The 27,824-nt window shown below is 40.8% G+C and overlaps 1 protein-coding gene across 6 annotated transcripts in view; it reads left to right on the top strand.

Annotated features, from left to right (window-relative positions):
• The first annotated feature begins 2,086 nt into the window (after window positions 1-2,086).
• Window positions 2,087-27,824, top strand: part of LOC136875853 (protein bric-a-brac 2) — a 229,647-nt gene continuing 203,909 nt past the window's right edge. For 4 of the 6 annotated variants that reach the window (XM_068228272.1, XM_068228266.1, XM_067149483.2 and 1 more), the window contains exons 1-3: window positions 2,087-2,163; window positions 20,702-20,878; window positions 26,127-26,305. In XM_068228272.1, coding sequence (XP_068084373.1) covers window positions 20,730-20,878; window positions 26,127-26,305 — 328 coding nt within the window. In that variant the 5' untranslated portion in view covers window positions 2,087-2,163; window positions 20,702-20,729. Of the gene's footprint in view, window positions 2,164-20,701; window positions 20,879-26,126; window positions 26,306-27,824 lie in introns of those variants that run through there. The other 2 variants (XM_067149491.2, XM_068228280.1) reach the window with 2 other exon arrangements.

The following is a 27,824-nucleotide window of genomic DNA, read 5'->3' as shown; positions in this document are numbered from 1 at the left end:
CGTGCTCGTTTCGACTACTGTGCACATATAATTGATCTAGCATCACCATCTGCCCTTCAATCCCTCACCACAATTCAAAATCAAGCACTACGAGTTTGTTTTGGTGCGTTGTCTACCACACCTACTAATGCCTTATTAGTTGAAACTGGTGACCCTCCTCTTCCCCTTCGACGCAGATTTCTAGCAGCTAAGTATCTCCTCAAACGACTTCTCGTACTCTCCAATAACCTTCTACCCAAAATACAATTACTCGCTCAATCATTTGCAACGCCTATCCCACATCCTTGCCGAGCCCCTGCCTTAATTTGGGCATTTCAGTTTGTCTCCCCTTTTAAATCTACTATTATTCGTAGTCATGTGCTACCATACTATTCTGTGGCATATGATGTGATTCAATATACACCTCCTATTATTCATTCTAAAGAATCTTCTTTTGCTATGCTCCCTTACCGGCTTTCATATTTTCCTCTACATTCTAAAAAAGTTCGCATATCATCCACTAATGCCTGTCCCAATTTTTATACTGATGGATCGAAAAATTCTTGTGGTGTCGGCGCTGCTTTTTATTACGAACAGACTCAGTATGCTGAATTGTTTCACTTATCGTCCCACTTTTCTATTTTTTCGGCTCAACTCCTTGCCATACGCCAAACATTACTCTACATCAAACATTCATCCATACAATCTGCTAATATATTCACTGATTCTCTCTCTGTGCTACAAACACTAAAATCTAACAAGTTTACACTGAACTGGTATGTTTATAACGTCAAACACATCCTCTTCAATTTACACCAATCAGGTGTCCAAATCACCCTCATTTGGATACCTGCACATAAGAACATACCAGGCAATGAACGAGCCGATCGCTTAGCGAAAGAGGCTTCCCTCTTATCTACAACCCCAGCTACATTTTCTGTTCCAGCCACAGATTTCACATCTCTCCTCAAATCACAACAACGACAAACATGGCAAAACACATGGACAACATCTGCATGTCAGAAGGGCAAATTCTATCATAGTCTCCAACCCATACTACCTACTACTTTCTGGTATCAACACGACACCTACACTCGTCGTCATATCATCAATATCATACGTCTTCGCTTTAATCATTCCCTTACCCCTCTCTATAAATTTCGCTTTCGCTTACAACCGCATCCCATATGCCATTGTGGATCTGTAGATGCTGATATCAATCATCTCTTTTTTCAATGCCCATTGTATAACTCTCCTCGTCGATGCCTGTACTCCAACTTAATACAATACAATTATCCACTTCCCACGTCAATTGCATGTCTCGTCTACAAGCCCTCTCCCACAATCATACGTATCTTAAATCAGTTCTTAGATCACTCTAATTTACAACTCTAACCCCACTTTCCCACAATACATTGACACAACTTACATATTTCATCATATTCTCATTGCCTCCTGCCCTCCCTAACGCCTCCTCTTCAACCACGACACATAGCTACCGTTTTTTTTTTTTCATCTCCCCCTCCGCCGATCGCGTGTACCTTTTCATTGATGTTCATAACAACACAATATCGCCCCTCTTCCTCTTTTGTTTACGATTTCACCGACACTTTCCCCTCCCTACATCCCCCATATACTTTGCTCAGATCTTTCCTTCCATCCGTCCAAAGTCCTACACCCTCACATATATCCACCCCTCCGTCGTTCCCCTGCCCTCTCCTGCTTGTCCCTTATATGTTGGCCCGGTGTGTATGTTTTGTAGAAGTCGCTGAGACGGCCACTCTAGCGTGAAGATTAGTATACCTTGTGTCCCTGTGCTTTTCCTATATCTCCTAGTCTTGTATACGTAATTCCTCCCTTTTAATTGTCTAGGTGATACGTCTTTTCTTGATCTACTTTCAGTGCTTTGAAACCATTTGTGAGTCTGCTGCATGGTCTACTATACTTCCCTCAATCTTCAAGTACTTGTACTCCGAAAACATTGTCAACTGCATTGGTGTACTACTTTATTGAAATTGTGTGCGTGTGTAGATCTAGTACAAATATCATACGGTATAGTGTCTGGGTGAAATAACGAGCCCAAATAAACTTCACGAACAGAACAGAACTCTTTGATTAGAAGTCTGTCTTGTTTACAAACATTGCCTATACATGAGCGGTTACCTCGAGACGTTTGACTGGCCGGTAAGATGTGTTTATTGCGTATAGTTATTTCACTTCCGATACGTAGGATGTGTGATGTAGGAAACATTTGTTACATATATTTGGTTGTAGGTTAGATTTGTATTCATGTCACCCCTTGATATCAGTAAAATCGTCTAGGCCTATAGGTGACTAGTGTCAGAAATTGTAACGTAGTGGGATTTCTTGTTTATCTATGAAGCATCAAATTTAAACATATGGAGAAGGAAGCTCTAGATCACCTTTAATTCGTTTTAATGTATCGGTGACCTATTCCCTCAAAAAATTGTACCTTTCTATACCTCTAATACCGGTAACTAAAGTTGGGTTCTGGCAGCTAGGGCTGGAGGGAGGAGCATTGCACTTGCCATTTCACGACGTTGCCACATTCCAGGATTCCCTTCTCTTACCCCTCGCTTCATGCTCAGTTGTTCCCTCGTTCATTCAGACCGCAACTGTCAAGTTGGTGGTGGGGTTAGGGGCGCGCAGCTATGAGCTTGCATCCGGGATATAGTGGGTTCGAACCCCACTGTCGGCATTCCTGAAGATGGTTTTCCCATTTTCACACCAGGCAAATGCTGGAGCTGTACCTTAATTGAAGCCACGGGCGTTTCCTTCCCATTCCTAAGTCTTTCCTATCCCATCGTCACCATAAGACCTATCTGTGTCGGTGCAACGTAAAACAAATAGAAAAAAAAATTGCATTCGGACCGCTGTGATCTGTTGTAGACTATATATCTGGCCAGACTGTGACTGACTTGGTTTTATGTCCCATTATCTTTAACAGGGACCGGGCTGATAAGCTCAGACATTAGAGCGGTGGCCTTCTGATCCCAACTTAGCAAGTTCAATCCTGGCTCAGTCCAGTGGTATTTGAAAGTGCTGCTGGGCATAAATTCAATAATATTATTCTTTAACAATGTTGGTACCTATAGCCTGACAAATCCTTCAACACCGAGCTCGATAGCTGCAGTTGCTTAAGTGCGGCCAGTATCCAGTATTCGGGAGATAGTAGGTTCGAACCCCACTGTCGGCAGCCCTGAAAATGGTTTTCCGTGGTTTCCCATTTTCACACCAGGCAAATGCTGGGGCTGTACCTTAATTAAGGCCACGGCCGCTTCCTTCCCACTCCTAGCCCTTTCCTGTCCCATCGTCGCCGTAAGACCTATCTGTGTCGGTGCAACGTAAAACAACTAGCAAAAAAAAAAAAAAAATCCTTCAACATGCCCTTTGTTCTATACTTTGTCTCTGTACCCCTGAGTTCAAGGCGAAAAGGGAACGGGCGGTCATACATCGTATACTCTTTTCCACACCACCAGAAATTAAGACTACTATAGAAAAGGAGATGCCTTTGGACAACGAGGTGGATGAAATAATACAGATGGAAGGTTCCTCCAGTCCTGGCTCCTATTCAAGCCCTGACAGCCGCAGCAGCGAAGGTGAGATAGAACGGACTGAGCCACTACAAAATGATTAAGAACACCATCCGTGGATTAGGCCTACCTGAGAATACCGCTATTAAAAAAAATGTGCCAGGTACTCTACTCTACTCTACTCTGCCATTTTAACCCTATTGAACTTACATGGTCTCAAGTTAAGGGTTTGCGGTAAACAACAAGCGATTCACACTGGCAGAGGTCGAAAGACCTGTGTCTGAGGGAATCAATCGAGTAACAGCCGAAGACTGGAAAAACACAGTTTCACACATGGGGAAAGAATCGCTTGTTGTTTACCGCAAACCCTTAACTTGAGACCATGTAAGTTCAATAGGGTTAAAATGGCAGTGATATTGGGGCAGTCTTATGACGTCATGGCCCTGCTCTTTGGCGATTTCATCAATGTGATACACTGGTATTCTAAATTTCTTTTCCCTGTTGAGGCCTAGGAGAATTTCCTTCGTCATTTCCTTGTTTGCTTTGACTCCGTGACAAACTAACCAGTCTATCATTTCGTTTGTTGGGGCCTTTTCAAGCTGGACACTGTGGTAGGGAGCATTTTCCATCGCTATCACGCTGTTCGGTTTGATGTTTGCAAATGAAGGTGAGGAATTAATTACGACTCTCAGAGGTAAGATTTCTAAACTACCTGACTCAAAAGTAATTGTAGTAAATGTGCCACCCAGGTTTGACCTTTTAGAGGACTCATATGTGAACAAAGCTGTACATGATGTAAATATAAAAATCAAGAGATTAAGTAAGAGTTTTAGAAATGTCTATGTAGTAGATACTTTAGGTCTTGGCAGGCAAATGTTCACTAGACATGGGTTACATCTAAATGGTAATGGAAAAGCAACTCTCTGTAGACAAATTGCTACAATTATCAACAGAGATTTGCAAACTAATCTGTACTTATGAAAACCCATACCACTAAACTGGCACATACAGGGAAACTTGCCAGAAAACCCAGACCCTTAAATCAAGATCTATGTACAAGGATCTGGGTTCCAGGGAAGTTCTCAACTCATGAGTCAAACGTTACCCAATTGCAACAGTCAAGTTTTAGGGAGGAAGGAGGTCTGATATTGCTCTTGGTAAACTGTCAGAGTGTAGTAAATAAACAATTAAAATTCGGTACATTGATGGAATCTTATGAGACGGATGTGGTGATAGGAGTGGAATCGTGGTTGAGAGAAGGGGTGGGTAATACAGAAGTATTTCCAGAAGGGTATACAGTCTATCGTAGAGACCGAGGAGATAAAAAGGGAGGAGGGGTATTTATTCTGGTGAAGGAAACTTATTGTTCGCATGAATGGTTTACTGATGAAAGGGATGAAATATTAGGGATAAAATTAGTTTGTGATAATATGAAGGAGGTGGGAATTATAGGAACATATAGGCCTGGAAGAGAGGAAAGAGACATGGAAATATTTGAGAAAATAATAGATTATACTCATAAAAACAATAATGATACGGTAATAATTGGGGGAGATCTAAACTTGCCTGAAGTTGAATGGAATGGAGCTGCAAGTGAAGCCCATGAACAGAAACTGGCAAATAAGTTAATTTGGGAGGGAGGATTTACACAAGTAGTACAAGAACCAACTCGTCTCAATAACTTGCTAGATGTATTCTTGGTTAAACCATGGGAAATTGTTGATAAAACTGAGGTAATTGAAGGAATAGGTGACCATAAGGCTGTAATAATGGATGTAGGACTGGTACCAAAAAGGCTTAATAAGAGGGTCACACAAGACAAGAAATTGTACAGAAAAACTAAAGTTGATGAATTTGGGACTTACCTTAAATCACAATTCAGTTGTTGGATAAGTGAAGTGAGTAATGTGGATACACTTTGGGCTAAATTTAAAGGAATCATTTGGGAAGGAGAGAAGAGATTTGTACCTGTTAAGAAGGGTAAAATGACCTCAGACCCTGTTTATTATACAAGGGAAATAAGAAAATTAAAAAGAAAATGTAGAATAGTAAACAGGAAAATCAAAGAAGGTAGGGAGAGTAGAGAAAGTAGAAAACAGCTAATGAGGGAACTGAATAGAGTGAAAAAGGAAGCAAAAGAGAATTATATGAATGGCATTCTTCAAGAGGGTAATGACCACAAAGGGAAATGGAAAAAGCTGTATTCATATATTAGGAATCAAAAAGGAAAAGGAATCCAAATTCCTACAATGGTGGGAGAAGGGGGTGAACACTATTTAACAGATACTGAGAAAGCAAACCTCTTTAGTAGGGAATTCCGAGATTCAGTAGAAGATTGTCAGGACTTGGAAACCGTAATAGAAGATAGAGAGGGAGAGACACAGAGGGAAACAAGAAGCTTCTCATTCACAAATGAAGATATTTTCAGAGAAATCCAACTGCTTCAGCAAGGAAAAGCAGCAGGAAGTGATCAAATTACTGGGGAGGTATTAAAGACAATGGGGTGGTATATAGTGCCTTATTTAAAATTTCTCTTTGACTATGTCATAAATAATAGTGTGATACCAAAGGAATGGAAGGAATCTATAATAATACCAATTTATAAAGGAAAGGGTGATAAAAGGAAACCAGAGAACTACAGACCAATCAGCCTGACCAGTATAGTTTGTAAAATACTGGAGAGTTTAATAGCAAAGTACATCAGAGGGATATGTGATGATAAAAATTGGTTCATGAGGAGCCAGTATGGATTTAGAAAGAAATTTTCTTGCGAGGCACAACTGGTGGGATTTCAGCAGGACATATCAGATCAGTTAGATTCAGGAGGCCAGTTAGATTGCATAGCCATAGATCTTTCCAAAGCCTTTGATAGAGTGGAACATGGAAATATTATTAAAGAAATTGGAGGGAATAGGATTGGATGTAAGGGTTATACGTTGGATAAGAAGATTTCTAAATTCAAGGGTTCAGAAAGTCAAAGTAGGAATTAACGTATCGCAGGAGGAGAAAGTTTGGAAGGGAATTGCACAGGGTAGTATAATCGGTCCATTACTTTTCTTAATATATGTATATGATTTAGGGAACAATATAACATCAAAAATAAGATTGTATGCAGATGACATAATTGTTTATAGGGAAATAAATACCATTGAGGATTGTTCAGAATTACAAAGGGACCTTGAGAATATCCAACAATGGGTTGAAGAGAATAACATGAAGGTTAATGGAGGCGAATCAACTGTTACAACATTTACAAACAGGAGTTTTAAAACTGGATTTGAATATACTTTGGATGGGGTAGTTATCCCAAAAGATGGCAAGTGCAAATACTTAGGTGTAAGATTTGAATGTAATTTGCACTGGAAGGGTCATGTGGATGACATTGTTGGGAAAGTATACAGATCGTTACATGTCATAATGAGGCTACTTAAAGGATGCAACAAAGAATTAAAAGAGAAAGGTTACTTAAGTATGGTTCGTCCATTATTGGAATATGCAAACAGTGTTTGGGATCCTCACCAAGAATACCTAATAAAAGAAATAGATAGTGTGCAGAGGAAAGCAGCAAGATTTGTAACAGGGGATTTCAGGAGAAAGAGTAGTGTGTCAGAAATGTTAAAGAAACGAGGGTGGGAAACTTTAAGTAAGAGAAGGGAGAAAACTAGAATTATAGGTTTATATAGAGCCTATACAGGAGAAGCAGCATGGGGAGATATCCGTGAGAGGCTTCAGTTGGAAAATAATTATATCGGCAGGACTGACCACAAATATAAAATTAGAAGGAATTTTAGCAGAAGCGACTGGGGTAAATTTTCATTCATTGGGAAGGGTGTGAAGGAGTGGAACAGTTTACCAGGGGTAGTGTTTGATCCTTTTCCAAAATCTGTACAGATATTCAAGAAGAGAATAAACAGCAACAGAGAAAATAAATGAAATGTTAGAGGGCATTCGACCAGTGCAGGTTAATGTAAATAAAGAATGTGTGTGAATAAATTAATTCCATCCCCTGGTCTAAGGAGTTTGGACAGCCCAAGTAGGGGACTGCCTGTAGGGGTGAAGTACAGTGGGGACTTCGAGGGCCCTGGGACCGCTACGGTAGCTGTGAAGGCCCTTCAGGAACTCTGAAAAGTGGTGGCAAAAGGGGCTCTGGTTAAGACGCAGCAGGTCGTTATGCTACTTAGGTTCCAAAATGGGTAAAATATAAATATGTAAATAAATTCAGTGTTAATTTTAATCTTATACCAGTTGTATAGTATTATTAGAAGTAATTTCACATACCGTACTGTGACTATGTTTGTAAGATATTATTATAAGTAGAATTTTGTAAACAATATAAATTTATTAAGGATGATGTGTATGTTTAATAGAAAAAATTATTAGCGTAAATTGTATAATATTGTATTCTAGGAAAATTTTCTTCGTCTCCTGTTAATTTAAAATTTAGTGCTTGACAATAATGTATTTTAGTGTACCATTTGCCACCGAGGTAGACACCTCATTTGCAAATAAAGAGATTTTGATTTTTGATTTGATTTTGATTAGCTGTTCCTCAATCCACTTTCGGTATCGGTTGTGGTCGCCCTCCTCTTCCACTTGGTCCTGCGATCGTTCCCTTGAGAGAGCCATCCCTTATTTCTGGTATGGCCAGCATTAACCCATGTCTCGTCTAGCCACACAGTAGACCTTAGTTCCCGCCTTCGAATCTTCTGTAGGAAGGTACTCGTTAGAGCTACTACGTCACCTCTCTCCAACAGCAGCTTCTTACTGTTAATAGTTTTATATTCAAAACCAAGGTTATGAACCATTTTCAGTAAGGAAGAATAAGCAGCTTTTTAATTGTTGGATGTTCCCTCCTGGAATAGTAGGAATATATGTGATGGCGAATAGCATCCTCTTTATACAGATCTAGCTTTGTAATTTTGGAAGTTCTAGGCCGCTTCTTTCCAGGCGTAGTTCTTATATTTCTCCATCGTAACTCTTGTCTCAGTAGTTCTGCTAACTCTAAGAGCTTTGGCAGTGCGTTCCTGGACTCTCTGGAATGGAATTAAGGGAACATTCCTTTCCAATAAATTCGCAGCCTCCTTTTCAAAGAATTCCCTTGTGGCACATATCATTTCTCTTCCTTGGTGATGAATTGTCACACCATGGCCGGTTGTATTTTTTTCACAAGGTGGACGAGTCCTGGGCCTCCTTCTCCCTTGAGGAGAATTCATTGTACTCAAAATAAATATTGAAATACAATGATTGTACGTAATTAGTATTTAAAATACCGTTAGATACTTACCACTGGCCACAAAACAGAAATAGAATGCCACTCACACTGAATTGCTTGCGACAAGATCTAACTCAGAAGTGAGAGGTTTGGTAACTCCAAGCAAGATGAGCTGGCCAGAAGATTTATCTCCATGGCAACCATAGTTGCCCCACCCTCATTTCCATACCAACCATACCCCCACTTCCTTTATCCCGCCCCGGCAGGCAGTTAATGGACCTCCCTCGAAGACCTGTCAGAATGCAACTTTAGATATTAGAGGTATAGAAATACGTAGGTGGTTTGAAAAGTTCTCGGAATGTACTAGAATTAAGTATCTTACCTCGGTGGAACTTCTTTTATTTTTCAACATAGTCTCCCTGTAGACTAATGCATTTGGTCCAGCGATGTTCCAATGCCTTGATCCCATCCCGAAAATGAGATTCCTCCAGGCTTGCAAAATACCTCTCCAGTTCGGCTGTCATTTCTTCCCTTGTAGAAAATCTCCGTCCACTGAGGAAAATTTTCAGCTTGGGGATTAGATGAAAGTCTGATGGTGCCAAATCAGGTGAATGATGTGAATGTGGCAACAATTCGTACCCCAGTTCAAGTTTTGCCATGGCAATAACACTTGTGTGTGTCGGAGCGTTGTCCTGATTAAAGATGACCTTTTTCCTTGCCAAACCAGGCCTTCTTTCGCATATCTTTTCCTGTAGTTGGTCTAGGAGGTTTGCATAGTATTGCCCCGTAATTGTTTGGCCAGTAGGAAAATAATCTATCAGCAGAATGCCTTTTGCATCCCAGAAAACTGAGGCCATGACTTTTCTGGCCGAATGCACTGCCTTTGCTTTCTTTGGTGGTGGAAAATCAGCATGTTTCCACTGCTTTGACTGCTGTTTTGTCTCTGGGGTATAGTAGTGGACCCAAGTTTCATCTGTAGTCACAAACCAGTGCAAAAAATCTTGTTGGTTGCACTGAAAACGGGCCAGACTTTGTTCAGACATTTCCAATCTGGTGCGTTTATTGTCCAATGTCAAGAGCCGCGCACCCATCTTGCGGATAATTTTTTCATACCCAATTCTTCGGTTAAAATATAATATACCCGTTCAGAAGACATCCCTACAGCTTCAGCAATCTCCCGCACTTTCAGTCGATGATCTTCCATGACCATTATGCACTTTTGCGATAAATTCTGGGGTCGTAACACTTTTTGGCCGTCCACTACGCGGATCATCATCCAAGCTCTCCCGACCAAATTTAAACTCGCTGGTCCACTTGGCAACAGTTGAAAATGAAGGAGCAGAGTCCCCCAGTGTGTTCTGAAAGTCGGCATGAATTTTCTTTGCTTTCATACCTTTCTTTACAAAGTATTTAATCACTGCTCGAATCTCAGTTTTTTCCATTGTCACAAATCACTACGCGGGAACAACAACAAAGAGTCGTCACTACCATGCTCCTGCAGCTAGAGCACTGACGCACCACGTGTTCACTCACAAAGGATGTGTAATTATTGCGCGGGAACTTTGTAGCTCTAGCACTGACATCTAGCAGTGATTCCGAGAACTTTTCAAACTGTCCTCGTAGCCAATGAACATACGAGCTATCAAAATTCCTGGCTTGGACTCAAAGCACTGTGTATATGTGCTGACTGAGGGTATTCACTGTAAGTCACCGTTATTGTAATTACTGTAGTATCCACATGCACGTGAAAAGAGGAACGAAAAAATGATTTCATATCAGTGATAGTAAAATCGAATTATTGTCATTAGAATGTTACGTGATAAATAATTAACAATATACTGTTGCGGGGCTCCCTCTCAAACTAGACTTTACTTTTGACAAGATGTGATCTAATTAACATTCGTTGCGATGATGGTCCTTCGTATTTTACACGCCAGTTTCTGGATATAATAATATGTGAAAATCATTATTACCATGCTAATAAGAACCACTTTCTCTTGCACATAGGTGATCTTTCGACTCCACACTACATACGGTATGTGTAAGTTTCATATTTCTGTTGTGGACGACATGGCAGATGACAGACCTGCTTGAGAGCCTGTGGACATGCTATTTGAAAATGGTTTCTCGGCCAGGGAGACCGGCAGGTATTCCGTGTTCCTCCATGAACACCTGCTCAGTGGACTGAATACTTTAGAAAGAAAATTATCGGGAGTTTGCTAGGTGCCCTAAGCCTGGACGCTCGTGTTGTTCCACAGAGGAACAGGATAAGGCCCTTTGCTCACCTTATGAAGATAACCTGTTCAGCTCGGCGAGTCGGTGAAGGGCAGTGGTAGAATTCCCTGGCACTCCTCAAATGGTGATCAGCTGTTTGAGGAGTTGTCAACTTCATAGTCAGAAAGCTGTTAGGAAGGAGGCTGTAATAGAGGAGCATACTGTGGAAACAAGGAACGATAAGCCGGACGGATGTAACAGACGACCCTGGTGAGGAACAGGATTACGAATTGGCACACTGAATATACAAACATTGACCAGAAAAGTAGATGATGTTGTAGACATGATGGAAAGAAGAAGACTGGATGTATTAGGGCTGGCAGAGACTAAGTGGAGGGGTGAGGGTAGGAGAGAGCTGCGAAATGGTTTTTGGTTGTACTGGATAGGAAATGATGAGGGAAAGCGAAATGGAGTAGGAGTGGTAGTAAGAAATGGATTGAAAGAGGAAGTAAAAGGGATAAGTGACAGATTGATAAAAGTCAAAATAACAGTCAAAGGTAAAACCTGGGAAATTGTACAAGTGTATGCTCCACAAGCAGGATGCACGCAACAGGATAAAGATGACTTTGAGGAAGAATTGGACAGACAATTGAATGGACAAAATAATGTGGTAATGGGGGACTTGAATGCCCATGTAGGCATAGAAAGGAAGGGTTATGAGAAAGTGCTTGGAGCGGAAGGATGGGGAAATCGGAATAAGGAAGGAGAAAGACTACTGGATTTGTGCAAAAGAAATGGGATGATGGTCGGGAACTGGTGGTTCAAAAAGAGAGAAAGCCATAAGATAACGTGGTATAGCAGTGACTGGTCTTGGAAATCCATTGTAGATTACATGATCTACGACTGGGAAATGAAGAGGAATGTTATAGAGGTAAGGGTAATGCCATCAGAGGCCCTGGATAGTGACCACAGACTACTGGTAATGAAACTGAGAACAATGACAGAAAGGAAAATAACAGAAAAGCAAGAAATATGCATCAAAATATGGAAACTGAAGAAAAAGGAAACCAAGGAAGAATACCAGGAAAAAAATAAGATTGAACGTACCAACAGATAATACAAAAACAGGAGAGGAGGAATGGAAAAGGTTCAAGAGGACACTAGTAAAAACTGCAGAGGAAGTTTATGGGAGAACTAGTGCCAGGAAAAGATGCAAGGAGACCCCATGGTGTAACGACAGAGTCAAAGCAGCAGTTAGGGAGAAGAATAAAGCTTTCAGAGTGTGGTTTCAACAGAGGACACCAGAGACAAGACAAGAATATAAGATGAAAAAGGAAGAAGCTAAACGGGTTGTAACGGAGGAGAAGAAAAAATGGATGGAAGAGGATAGCAAAGGAAATAAAAAAGTACTGTATGGAATGGTCAGGAGTAAGAGGGAAGATGTTATAATGATAGACAAAAATGGAAACGAAGAGCAAGAAATGGAGAAACTCAAAGGAATGTGGAAGGAGTATTTCGAAGATTTACTAAACCCAGAAGGATGCTCTTGAGGAGGAAAGTAGAAGCAGGGAGGAAGTAAGAAATGTGGAAGAAGAAAAAGACTTAATATGGGCAGAAGTGGAGCTAGCACTGGACAAGATGAAAGAAGGGAAAGCCCCAGGGTTAGATGAAGTGAGTATTGAGATGGTGAAGGCAGCAGAAGAGGTAGGGAAACAGTGGCTTTATTGTGTGTTGAAAATAGTACGGAAGGAAAGGAAGACCCCTGAAGATTTTCAAGAAGGGGAATAGAAAAGAGTTTAAGAACTATATGGGAGTCACATTGATATGCCACTGTGCAAAGGTGTTTGAGAATAGAATCAGAAAGAGGGTGGAAGAAAAGTTAAGAGAAGAGCAGTATGGTTTCAGATCAGGAAGGTCCACAGTAGACCTTATATTCGCATTAAGGCAACTACAAGAGCGTCGTTAGGAATGGGGTAAGGATCTTGTGATGGCCTTCATGGACTTTGAGAAAGCTTATGACCGTGTGTGTAGAAACAAGGTCTGGGAAGCCTTACAGAGAAAAGGTGTCAAGGAACAGACTGTAGAAAGAGTGAAGGAGATGTACAAAGGTGGATTAAAACAAGGAAGTGCTCTGTCACCTTTGCTCTTCGTAGTAACAATGGACGAGATACTGACAAAAGTGGCAAAGAAAATTGGAGAAGGAAAAATGAAAGTGATGATGTTTGCGGATGACTTGTTAGTCTGGGGAGAAAAGGAAGAGGATATCCAGGAACAGTTAGATGCTTGGGTAGATGAGGTGGAACAATATGGAATGAAATTTAATACCCAAAAGAGCGAGACAGTGATCACAACTAGAAAGAAGCAGAGACCTATGAGACGGATAATGCTTGGAGGGGAACAGCTTAGGAAGGTAGAGAGTTTCAAGTACTTAGGAAGTAACATAGAGGAAAGTGGAAGAAATGATAAGGAAATAATCAAGCGTAGAAGACAAGCGGGAGAATTCCTGAAAAGTGTCAGAAGCTTGGTTTGGAGCAAGGATGTCCCTCAGAGAAGCAAAAGGGTGATATACAGGATGTACTATATACCTATTCTGACGTATGCAGCTGAGATGTGTGTAATGAGGCAGAGAGCCGTGAATAGAATACAGGCCAGTGAAATGAAATTTCTGAGAAGCAGGATAGGAGTGACAAGATGGGGTAAGATTAGAAATGAGAAAGTTCGAGATATAGTAAAAGAAGAGCCACTACCGAATAGGATAGACACATCTAGACTTAGATGGTAAATAATAATAATAAATTGCGTAGGGCTTTTAGTGCCGGGAGTGTCCAAGGACAAGTTCGGCTCACCAGATGCAGGTTTTTTTATTTGACACCCGTAGGCGACCTGCGCGTCGTGATGAGGATGAAATGATGATGAAGACGACACACACACCCAGCCCCCATGCCAGTGAAATTAACCAATTAAGGTTAAAATTCCCGGCCCTGCCGGGAATCGAACCCGGGACCCCCGTGACCAAAGGCCAGCTCGCTAACTATTTAGCCATGGAGCCGGACACTTAGATGGTATGAACACATAACGAGAATGACAAGAGGAAAGGATACCGGGGAGGATTGCACGAAATGGAGAAAACAGGTAAACGGCCAAGAGGAAGACCAAGAGACAGGTGGATAAAAGTGGAAGAGTTTGTACAGAGAAGAGTAGAGGACTGGGCAAGAGTGACTAGGGAGAAGTGGTGGGAAGACAAGAGGAGATGGAGAGGCTTATGTTCCAAGCAGACCCGGCCAACAGCTGGAAACTGCAGAATATGATGATGATGATGATGATGATGATGATGATGATGATGATGATGATGACTGTGGAATGTGGAATGTGAAGTCTCTGTTGTAACTTCAGAGAATGTACATTGGGGAAGCATCGTCTTCTCTGACAAGACATGCATCTCAACTGACTGGCAGGACCTTGTCAGAGGGCATCATGATCCTGGTACTAGATATGACCTACTCTTTGTGAACTGGCCTAAAAGGGCAGGACACTAGTGTTTTATGCTGGAACTGGATCTCTTATGATGGTGCTGGCGTGTTGGTATCATCCACTCTGGTTAACCGCTCACATGTTTGTTTATTTCATCCCAGAACATTATGCTGGTGGATTAATTTTCCAATCTGCCAAAGTCGTTAAGGTGTCATTTTGGACAGACCGAAGCCACAGTTTTTTATTGGCATTCAAAGTCATAGGACGTATGTCATGGACAATGTATGGGTAATATTAAAACAAAGGAGGTTCAATGTCTATATAGACGACCCACCGAAGAGTGCTGACCAGTTGCAGGATCAAGTTCTCAAGGTCTGGAAAAATCTCGCCCAGGACGAGGACTGTTCCTGCAACTTGGTGATCTACATGCCACAGAAAAACCAAAGAATTTGGGAAGTCTAGGCATGTTAGCAAATTGTTTGGTCCTCATGCCTATTTGTTAGGCTGTATGTTTTTTTCCCCCTAAAACTATCCCACCAGGTTATTGGGCAGAAATTTTTATCCTCTTCTTTTTTTATGTTGTAAGGACGGCCATAAGATGACGATTACATTGCCTGTAATGGAATTGTAATTAGGTGTTAAAGGAGGGAGTGGAGTTCAAACCTGCGTCCTTTGACATGAAAGACATACTCAAGATGCCTGAGCTATAGAGACATGTTGGACAAATATAAACATATTCCTCTCTTATGTGCCTGCATGTTGGACAAATATAAACATATTCCTCTCTTATGTGCCTGGCCCGGTCTAATTTTTGTCCCAAAGCTTTCTTCGTGTCATTTTATAGTGAATGTACCAAAATTTCCCACAGTGCTAATGCTGCAAGCTTCCATGTGACGGCTAGAATGACTTGTGTAACATTTGCTTACTTAGAGGACTTCAACTTTTATGACTTCAAGAAATGGGCTGTTATTTATTACTTGTACTGTACACTGAAAGTGTCGAGTAGTGTTTTTTCGTGTCATGTGCACATTAGTGTTTTTGGCATTAGGTTCTGCACTTTTTAACTATTGAAAGCCCAAAAATTAGTCAGGAGACTGTAGTTGTACTCTACCATTGTCCGGTCCTAAGTCCGGAATGGGAAAGGAGGAGAGTTAGCTGGTTTGGCAGCCAGCTGTAAAAACTGCTAATGCTGAGTGTCGAGCGGCGGTAAATAACTCGACCCTCCCATAGGGGCCTGTATGTCAAAAATAAGGTTCCTAGAAATAAACCATAATTTAATTTCATCTATTGCAAATGTTAAGAATATTAAGCTCTATAGGCTTTCTCAATCGTGAAGTTACCAGTGTTTCGCCCCATTGCAATTGATGAAATTAAATTATGGTTTTTTTCCAGGAACGTTATTTTTGGTGGCATGCACTGAACCCTGCTGGGGTAAAGAACTTTGTATTAATATTTTCTAATGATTCCTCGGAACGCTTTTTATAATGTTTTAAAAATTGCGAACATCTAAGCCAAGCCAAGTACAGCTGTCTCGACAATCCGCTCTCACTACTGCAGTTCAGCTTCTCCAGCGAGCTGGGTTTTCTTGCCGGCGCAACAGAGCGCTACCCCCAGCAAAATTTAAGGTCGCTTGGGTGACGCATGCACTTGAAGCTTCCTCGAGACACACTTGAAACTGCAAGAAAAATATCAACATCTTAACAGTATAGCCACTTGCACATCTTCTTGTGTATGAAATCAATTGTAGTATAGTAGAATATATTTTAGTCTTGGGTTTTGGCATATATACAGTTTTTTCGAGCAAGTTATTGATGGCACTTGTAGAATATGTGTTCCAGTAGCCGCATAAAAATATTTAGATTGTCCAGCATGAACACAGAGTTAAGCGCGAATGTTTGTCTGTGATGGTGGTATATAGTGAATTTTTGTAGTGTTCCCCTTGGATTATAGGTGAAGGTTTCGTGAGTTCTGTGGCATTCTTCATGAATATAACGTGTGTTATATGTCGTGACAAATATTTTCCCTCATTTGTCGTTGATGCACGTATACTCAGTATGTGAGTGAAACTATAAAACTTCAACGATGGTAAAATACCCTTAAATTTTGCTGATTAGTTTAGATTAGGCATTTTAAGTGAAAAACAAATAGTTAGTCCCGGTGTATTTTTGTGAAAACTATGACTGTACTATCACAAAGCATCACCGGATGAAACTGTAAGTACATTGTTTAAAATCTGCTATAGATTAAGTTATGATGCTGTTGTCACTGCCGTGAATATCAATTTAGAAATATGTGCAAGCATGTGGTTGAAAATATTCTTGAAAGATCTTTCTCAGGTAGAGCTTTCCACAAAAAATGCTGCCTTATAAAATGGTAATGTTGACTTTAGAGAGTGTAGTGAGGCTACGATTGTTTATATTTTAAAAACATTTTTGCAGCTGAGCTAATGAATATGTTCACTGCATGCCACTGGTTATTTTTTGTATATATACAGACGAAAAGCAGGCATTTATACAAGTGGAGGTACATACATCCCCTACTGCACCATCACTGTATTGTCCTGCATAAGAGGCTTGCAGTGGTGTCTCAATGGCCCACTAGCCGCCACCGTCTTGGAAAGGTGTAGCAATCCAACTGATGAGCCTACTGCTACACTGGGGTGCAACACTGGTAATTTCACAATTGAAAAAACCTAAAGAGCTTAATGTTTTTAACATTTGCAATCAATGAAATTAAATTATGGTTTCTTTCTAGGAACATTATTTTTGATATGCACAGATTATTTACTAGTGAACAGTTGCAGCTTTAAGTAGTGGGTTTTTTTTGTTTTTTATTCGGTTGTTTATTTATGATCATGATTTTGTGTATTGGTGTGGGTGAATCGAAGAGTCTAGCAAAGGTATGTTTTGTTAGCATTTTGTACAAGTGTTTAATAACATTAAAATAAGTGTATACTTAAATGTATATTTTACAACTTTTTGCAGCATAGTTGCATGCTTATATTGGTCATTGATACAGCATATAAATCCAATGTCTAGTAGTAGTAGTAATAATAATAATAATAATAATAATAATAATAATAATAATAATAATAATAATAATCGTAATCATCATCATCATCATCATCACACCAATAAATGCTTTCATGTCTGAAACACTTGGGGGAGACCATGATGCAATTCTTGCCCTTTTAGTCCGGGGTGTTGCTTTCTTCTTACTTGTGTTTCCCTGAATACGAATTTCATTCATAATTATCTCAAAAATCTCATCATCAAAGAAAATATAAAAATACTGAAGTGTAACAGTATCTTGATCAAAATGTGATGGTAATATTGGTCTCTGCTCAATATTATACACTCACCGACAAAAAAAGCGAAACATACGTATATCAGACAAAATTTAATGTTAGTCTATTTGAAACCTTGTATAAATTAAATATTATACCATTACAACAATATGACAATGTATCGTAAGTTAATTAGCCCATTTGAGAAGTTTTAGTGCAATAATTTTGACAGGAATAGCCACAAAAAGCTGTCTTAAAGTTTATTGCTGTGAATTCTTGTGCTGCTTATTTTTGTGGACATTACGGCTTGTGTACAACATTTAGTTGTGCTTCTAAATCAGGTCATAGTGGCTCTTTCACCTGAAAATGCAGCAAGGACCGTAGCATTAGTGGACGATGGGCACAGTATATGCTATGTAGCAGGCGTCATAGGCACGTCTTGTTATAATGTGTACAGAACTCTTAAAAGGTACAGAGAGGACAATATCTACATAAGGAGGCACGGTTCTGGACGTAGTCTCGATAGCACTACTCAGCTCGATGATCGCTTTCTCATGATTGACGCACAACGGCTGTGGAGGCCAGAAAGCGTTTGCAGCAAGTACAGGGCACAAACATCAGTGAAAGTACAGAAAGAAGGAGGTTGTATGAAGTGGATTTAAAGTCCAAGAGGCTCACAACAGAACCTCTGCTTACACGTGCGCACCGCTCCTCTCGGATGCAGTTCGCCAACACCCGTCGAAACTGGACTAAGGAGTAGAGGAACTCAGTGCTGTTCACAGATGTATACAGATTCTGTTTGAGGGCACCAGATGGAAGGGAGACAGTATGAAGAAGGTCCGGGGAAACATTGTTCACTCTGTACATTCTCTGCAAAGACACCGTTCATTGGAGGCTCTCTGATGGTGTGGCTGGGATTACCATTGATGCGTGCACGGAGCTTGTGTTTGTCAAGAATGGAAGTCTGACAGCCCACCAATACATCGAGGAGATTTTATTGCATCACATGATGCCTTTTACACCTGTCATCGATGGGAACTACATCCTAATGCATGACAGTGCTTGCTCACATGTTGCTGTTTGTGTACATGAGTACCTGGATGAAGTCGGAATTGAGGACACCGGATGCAAGGGATAGTGTATGGAGAAGGTCCGAGTAACGTTGAAGCTAATTGTTACCTGTGCAGTGAACAATTTACCAAATATTTAGTCAAAATATTTTAGTCTCAGTGTCTGCTCGTAATCCTGACCCAAACCCGTTAGAGCACGTCTGGGGTTTGCTTGAGAGATGTGCTAGGAGTTGTTCCCCTGACACGCTGGCTCAACTTTGGGCTGCGCTCCAGGGAGAATGGGAGCTCATACCACACGAGAACATTCTAGATTGCATCTTGAGCATATCTGATAGAATCATAGCTGTAACTGCGGATACAGGTTGTAATGCCCGTTATTGAGGCAGTGGAAATGTGTTGAAAATCTCTGGACAAATGGACTGCATACGAAACCATGCAGAGTTCAGGTTTCAACATTTCCAGATTCATGTTGGTAGACTGTTGTGATTGCCACGATTAACAATCTTTATCAGTTATCGCACTGAAACTTCCCAAATAGTCTAATTAACTTATGATACATTGCCGTATTATTGTAATGTCTAATACTTGATTTTTACCATGTTTCAAATGGACTAACATTAAATTTTGTCAGAAATACATAGTGTTTTGCTTTTCTTGCTGGTGAGTGTATATTGGAATCATAGTTGATGGACCAGGATTAAAATTACTCACGTCTATCCAGACAGAAGCGGATGCATGTGCACTATCGTCTGTGCAGTCACTTGTGCTGCTTAGCCATTTACTACTGCTACCGGAAGAATAGAACCCTGCAGTGTGAAGTGAGAAAATACCTGGAAGAAGGAGGAGGGGAAGACCTTTGTTGAGATGTGGTTGAATGTTTGATTCCAGCTGGGATCAATGTATTTTTGACGACAGAGATTCTATGCCTATATGTCTGTGTATATTCTATGCATGAATGAACTTTAGTGTGCTCATCAGATGTGGCTATATTTACAGTCTTTCAGCATTTTAACTGTCTTATTAGAGTTACTAGTCTTGCTACTAAGAGTTATGATTATTGTATATTTGACTATGATAGTGATGCCAGGTGATAGAAACTCAGGGCATTAAATGAAAAATCTGGTAGTTTCACTGTAGTCAGCTCATAGCCTACATATTTTAACTGCCTCAAGGACACTATGAGGGGCTGCCTGGCTGAGGCGGTAAAGGCGCGCTCAGTTCGCCCGGAAGGACGTGGGTTCGAATCCCCGTCAGGAGGTCGTAAAATTTAAGAAACAAGATTTCCACTTCCGGAGGTGCACATGGCCCTGATGTTCACTCAGCCTACACCAGAAATGAGTACCAGGTTAATTCCTGGGAACAAAGGCGGCCGGGTGTAGAGCTAACCACTCTACCCCATCAAGTGCCGAGGTTACGGATAGCGGAAGCTATCTTCTACATTCCACCCCTCCAATGGCCTGTATGGAGATGACTTTGCTTTTGCAAGGATACTATATCTGGAAAGTTATTGATAAATCGTGAGAAAGGGAAGACAAAGACAACATTTGCATTAGCTGTGCCGTGTGCAACAGTGGTGGTGATAGTTGTCTTATGGAGTAGAACAATACAACAGTGGCGGACAAACCTTGCCTGAGCACACTCATTATTTAGTTAACTTTAACATTGTTCCCTGGACATGACTTTTCATTTCAAAAGTCTCACATGCATTGGCCAGGATTCAAACCATGGCTGCTTTGGTGAGACTTCAATGATGCCTTATTGTTTCCTAATTCAGTGTACAGTATATTACCATATGTATTTCATTGAACTCATTTCTGAGTACAGTACCTTGTTGTGTATAATATATCTTGTGACTTCTTTTCTTGTATAAATAAATAAAACCATTATTGTTTGTAATCCATTGTATTTCTTACAGCAGAACAAAGCATAGTCTTGCCAGTAATATGACTAATTTATATCTTAAATGGAGCAGCCATCTGGAGCTTTTAACTTCTCTGGTTCAGTTGCTAGAAGAGAGCAGTTTTGTTGATGTCACTATTGCAGTTGAAGGTCAATTGCTGAAAGCTCACAAGATTATACTTTGTGCCAGCAGGTAAGGATTTATTACATGTTCAGTGTAGTATGTTTCATAAATATAATATATGGAACATTTAAGGGTCGTATGGTTAAACACAGGATGGAAATAAATTTACATAGTGTGTTTTTGAGAGGTTTCTGACCCATGTTCTAAAAGTCAATTATATTAAGGCAAAGGAAGTTATGTAGAGAGAGGCACATAAAAAGGAACACACAATATGATAAATACATTGGCAGGTCAGTGTGGGAAGAGAGATCTATAGAAAAAGGAAAAAATATGAAAACCATAAAAACAATATCTTCATCTTCATTCACTGCTAACTTCGAGTATATAGGCTCTCTTCTCATCAATCTCAGTTCTAGTACATCCACTTTTTCCCAGCCCCTGATGAATTCATTTCTGCTTCCCAGCTTCATCAACAGGGGGGTTTGCTTTAACACTCATTAGAAGGGCATTCTAGACAGATCTTCAGTCTTCATGTGAGAAGTTAAGTTTGCTATAAGAAGAAAGCTGGATGAACACAGGAAATGGGAAGAGATGGAAACATGTTCGTGTTGTTGTCATTAAAAAAAAAAAAAAAGTGCACCATGAAGGAACTATTGGAGGAGCACATAAGAAGGTACAGGCACGGGACATGGTAGTATAAAGAAAACATCAAATGTGAGTTACTACACCAAGCATTTATTACAGGGTACGAACACTTGTAGGATGCACTTAGTACAGTGTTGGAACATCTGTAGCATGGAGACAGCAGTGATACGGTCGAGCATGAAGCCATGCAGACATTGGATGTTCCCCTGAGGAAGATCCTGCCACAGCTGGAGTAATTGACCCTACAAATCTGCCTTAGTTGCCACTGGCCAGAGTTGCTGCCCAGTCTGGTTCCAAAATGTTCTCCATGGGTGAGAGATCTGGAGACATTAGTGGCCAAGGAAGTATGTTAACATCACAAAGACAGACCAGAGATACCCATACAGTGTAAGACCGGGCATTATTCGGCTGGAAAATAGGGTTGTCGAGCTGTATCAGGTAGGAAAGCAAATACGGTCTCAGAATTTCATGGATGTATTGCTGCACTGTGAGGGTTCCTTCAGTCACCACTAGTAGGTAGCAGATCGCAACCTACACTGTGACACCTCTTGCTGGAGTAATGTGCAGCTCTACAATAAAACGTGGATCACTGTGTTAGCCAGCATGTCTTCAGACTCAAATTCGGTGGTCTTCTGTGTCCAGATGGAGCTGTGATTCATCTCTGAATACCACTCATCACCAGTCTGCAAGCTGCCATGCTGCTTGTTCCTGGCAGAAGTCCAAACATGCTTGGCCAATGTGGTGTCAGGGCATATTGCATGTTCACTCAACTTATCTCTGTGGTTCACACCGATACGACTCCCCCCTGTGGGTGGGGGTGGTAGAATAACACCCCGACGCTGTTAGGTTTGTGAGGGCTAGGGAGTCTTTCATTTTCATGCCCTTCGCGGCCCTTGTCTTCCTTTGGTCGATACCTTCATTTTTCGAAGTGTCGGACCCCTTCCATTTTTTCTCTCTGATTAGTGTTGTATAGAGGATGGTTGCCTAGTTGTACTTCCTCTTAAAACAATAATCACCACCACCACCACTCACACCGATACTAAGGCCTTATTTGGGTCTTGCGTTTGTGAATGAGGGAGGGACATGTACGCCCCATAGGGGCATGTTAGCACAAGCATACATACATACATACATACATTATCATTATAGACTGTTATGCCTTTCAGCGTTCAGTCTGCAAGCCTCTGTGAATTAACTAAACGTCGCCACAATCCTCGATTTGCAACTACTGTTGTGGCCTCATTTAGTTCTATACCTCTTATCTTTAAATCGTTAGAAACCGAGTCTAACCATCGTCGTCTTGGTCTACCTCTACTTCTCTTACCCTCCATAGCAGAGTCCATTATTCTCCTAGGTAACCTATCCTCCTCCATTCGCCTCACATGACCCCCACCACCGAAGCCGGTTTATGCGTACAGCTTCATCCATCGAGTTCATTCCCAAATTAGCCTTTATCTCCTCATTCCGAGTACCCTCCTGCCATTGTTCCCACCTGTTTGTACCAGCAATCATTCTTGCTACTTTCATGTCTGTTACTTCTAACTTATGAATAAGATATCCTGAGTCCACCCAGCTTTCGCTCCCGTAAAGCAAAGTTGGTCTGAAATCAGACCGATGTAAAGATAGTTTTGTCTGGGAGCTGACTTCCTTCTTACAGAATACAGTCGATCGCAGCTGCGAACTCACTGCATTAGCTTTACTACACCTTGATTCAATCTCACTTACTATATTACCATCCTGGGAGAACACACAACCTAAATACTTGAAATTATCGACTTGTTCTAGCTTTGTATCACCAATCTGACATTCAATTCTGTTGAATTTCTTACCTACTGACATCAATTTAGTCTTCGAGAGGCTAATTTTCATACCATACTCATTGCACCTATTTTCAAGTTCCACGCTATTAGACTGCCATTAAGACCAAGTCGTCAGCATAGGCCAGACTGCTTACTACATTTCCACCTAATTGAATCCCTCCCTGCCATTTTATACCTTTCAGCAGATGATCCATGTAAACTACAAAGGTGAAAGATTACAGCCTTGTCTAACCCCTGTAATTACCCTGAACCAAGAACTCATTCTGCCATCAATTCTCACTGAAGTCCAATTGTCAACATAAATGCCTTTGATTGCTTTTAATAATCTGCCTTTAATTCCATAGTCCTCCAGTATGGCGAACATCTTTTCCCTCGGTACCCTGTCATATGCTTTCTCTAGATCTACGAAACATAAACACAACTGCCTATTCCTCTCGTATCATTTTTCAATTACCTGGCGCATACTGAAAATCTGATCCTGACAGCCTCTCTGTGGTCTGAAACCACACTGGTTTTCATCCAACTTCCTTTCAACGACTGATCGCACCCTCCCTTCCAAGATGCCTTTGCCTGGTATACTAATCAGTGAGATACCTCGATAGTTGTTACAATCCTTCCTGTTCCCTTGCTTATAGATAGGTGCAATTACTGCTTTTGCCCAATCTGAAGGTACCTTACCAACACTCCACGTTAATTTTACTACTCTATGAAGCCATTTCATCCCTGCCTTCCCACTATACTTCACCATTTCAGGTCTAATTTCATCTATTCCTGCTGCCTTATGACAATGGAGTTTATTTACCATCCTTTCCACTTCCTCAAGCATAATTTCACCAACATTATTTTCCTCCTCCCCTTGAGCTTCGCTGTTCACAACACCACCAGGATGATTTCCTTTTACATTGAGAAGATGTTCAAAATATTCCCTCCACCTCTCCAGTGATTCCCTGGGATCTATTATGAGTTCACCTGAATTTCTCAAAACACTGTTCATTTCCTTTTTCCCTCCCTTCCTAAGATTCCTTATTACTGTCCAGAAAGGTTTCCCTGCTGCTTGACCTAGCCTTTCCAGGTTGTTACCAAAATCTTCCCATGAATTCTTTTTGGATTCAACAATTATTTGTTTCGCTCTGTTTCTTTCATCTACGTACAACTCCCTATCTGCCTCGGCCCTTGTTTGGAGCCATTTATAAGCTTTCTTTTTACGTTTACAAGCTGCTCTCACTTCATCATTCCACCAAGATGTTCGCCTTTTCCCATCTTTACACACAGTTGTTCCAAGGCATTCCTTGGCTGTTTCTACTACAGCATCCCTGTATGCCACCCATTCACTTTCTATATCCTGAACCTGCTTAATGTCTACTGTTCAAAACTTCTCACTAATCATATCCATGTACTTCCGTCTAATTTCGTCGTCCTGGAGATTTTCTACCCTAATTCGTTTGCAGACAGATTTCACTTTCTCTACCTTAGGCCTAGAGATTCTTAGTTCACTACAGATCAGATAGTGGTCTGTATCATCGAAAAATCCCCGGAAAACTCGTACATTCCTAACAGATTTCCTGAATTCAAAGTCTGTTAAGATATAGTCTATTATGGATCTGGTACCCCTAGCCTCCCATGTGTAGCGGTGAATAGCCTTATGCTTGAAGAATGTATTCGTAACAGCTAAACCCACACTAGCACAGAAGTCCAGCAAACGCTTCCCATTCCCATTAGCTTCCATATCTTCCCCACATTTACCAATCACCCTTTCATATCCTTCAGTTCTATTCCCAACTCTCGCATTGAAATCGCCCATTAGCACTATTCTATCCTTGCTGTTGGCCCTGACCACGATGTCACTCAATGCTTCATAAAACTTGTCAACTTCATCCTCATCTGCACCCTCACATGGTGAATACGCGGACACAATTCTTGTTCTAATTCCTCCAACTGACAAATCTACCCACATCATTCGCTCATTTACATGCCTAACAGAAACTATGTTCCGTGCAATTGTATTCCTGATAAAGAGCCCTACCCCAGACTCTGCCCTTCCCTTTCTAACACCCGTCAAGTACACTTTATAATCTCCTATCTCTTCCTCGTTATCTCCCCTTACCCGAATATCACTTACTCCTAGCACATCCAGATGCATCCTCTTTGCTGACTCAGCCAGTTCTACTTTCTTTCTTCCATAAGCCCCATTAATATTGATAGCTCCCCATCAAATTCCATTTTGTTCGCCAAGTTGTTTCCAAGGAGTCCCTTGCCTGTCAAATTGGAGTGGGACTCCGTTACTCCCATAGGTCCGAGGCTTGCTTAAAATGTTCTGAGCTCGGTCGATTCATGAAGCAGGATGCTGCCCTACTTGCACATAGTCCAAGTGAGGATCTCTCCTCTAACGGGTTATGGACCACCGGTGGATTGTGTAGTCCTAGCCGCCTGAGCACAAGGAGGGCTAGGACTCAGAATATGTCCGAGATGCCCACTCCCATTCCATAGCAACTGGTATCCCGACTCTCAGGACCACTTACTAGGCCACTCAGCCGTTGCCCATGGTTCACGAACTAGGACGTGACTACAGTAACCCACAAACATGAACCACATTAGCACAAGCAGTCTGTATTAAATGCAAATGGGATACATGTCAGTCTGTGACGATACTGTGTGGCCATCTTTGTTGTACTTGCACAATTTGTTCATGATGCACAACTTTTTTTTTTTTTTTTTTTTTGCAAATGAGTGTATGACGTAGTTTGTCATTTATTTGTTTCTTTCCATTACTTATCTTTAAAACCACTGTATAAGACAACATTGTGCCACTACTTTCTGATCCTATTTTTATATCACATGAAATGTTTTCCTAGTTCATACTTCCGTGCAATATTAGAGAGTCATCCTGCATCACATCCTGTAATCTTCATGAGAGATGTGAAACATACTGAGATGAAAGCAATACTCGATTTTATATACAAAGGAGAAGCCTGTGTTTCACAAGAAAATCTACATGGTATACTCAAGACAGCAGATGCCTTGAAAATAACAGGTAAATTATTGATATCTTAGACACTCATAGATTATCATCATATGCAGATATTAGTAATTTATAATGTAGCTTATATTGAAGTCCAACAATGATGCCGCCTGCAAACCCACAGAACAGATTTATTTCCAAATTTTCACATCAGTGTTATTCTTAGAAGCATAGTTTTCATGTGTATAATATTGTACTCTTCAGTGCTTTTATCTTATTTTCCTGAAAGGAACATGGATGAATTTGAGTTCTTAATTCAAGTGAAAGAAACAATTTCTCCTAAATATAAAAATATGTTTAATATGACTACTCAAAACAATTAAAGGTATAAGATTCAGAATGCATACATTGTTGCACAAATTATGTTTATAAGGATATATCATATGTTACCAGACAGTTCAAACCTTGATCTAATAGTAATATACACATCTTGCTTATGTCTCATTGTACACATGGATGCTGCAAACAGAAATTAAACACTGTTCTAAATCAAAGTGGAATAACCATCCATTAATGTCATATTTTCACGTAAAGGAACTCTTTAGTACCTGGTATGGCCTTTACGGGCATGACCCACTGTGGATGGGAGCCGCAGACAAAGAATACATCCACATTATCCCACTGCCTGTTATAAGAGGCAATTTAAAGGGTCGACTTAGATGTGGAAATGAATTATGGCATTGGAATCATGAATTGAACCTCCTGTGAGTGGGTTTGAATACATCCACAGATAATACCTACCTGTCAGAGAATGTGACTAAAAGGATCATATGGTCATTGATCCCCTCTTGAGGCTTAGTTGTAGCCCAATCAAAATTATGTGCATGCTGCTTGGGGAAGGGCTTCTTACACTTGCAGTTATGCTCAGAAGCCCAGACGGTCTGGTTGGAGCGCTATGTACCTTGCAGTAATATCCATCTGACGACACAGGTTCTCGCAGCCGAATGCCACAGCATATATTATTATCAATTTATTTGTTTATTTTTAAATTATTATTTTGCTCTGTATACACTATGAGATACCTGCCTATATGGATGATTTGAGGATGGGAGCTCTGGTGCTCAGTGCTTCATGTTGACTTGGTGTCCCACAAAGCTTGTCATCAAAATGGGCACCTTAGGGGATCTTGAGGTGATCAGGTTGGCTAAGGAGAGATGAACCAGGCCAGGGGGGAAACCCAGCAGCCAAAAGCCTCAGCAAACAGTTGTGGCATAGCACTGAGGCATGGGAGATGAGTGTCAGCCCTTTCTAGGCATTGTTTAATATCGGACCCCAGGCAATCCCCGCGGGAACATGCACAGCATGAACTTACGGAATCCAGCTTGTCTAGGTCCCTGGTTACTATCAGAACCGATGGGCTTGATTTCAGGATGGTTAAATCCATTCTTTTCAGTCGGCAAATTGAAGGTATTTATGGCAAAATTGAAGATCTTAGGAAAATGCTCAATGGTAGTTTGTTGTTCAAGACTCGCACCAAAGCTTAGGCTGATCATTTGCTGAAGTGCAGCAAAATTCCTGTCAAAGTGGAAGA

Source organism: Anabrus simplex, chromosome 1, assembly GCF_040414725.1.
Source record: "Anabrus simplex isolate iqAnaSimp1 chromosome 1, ASM4041472v1, whole genome shotgun sequence".
Taxonomy (NCBI): Eukaryota; Metazoa; Arthropoda; class Insecta; order Orthoptera; family Tettigoniidae; genus Anabrus; species Anabrus simplex.
This window is presented reverse-complemented; position numbering and strand designations above follow the sequence as displayed.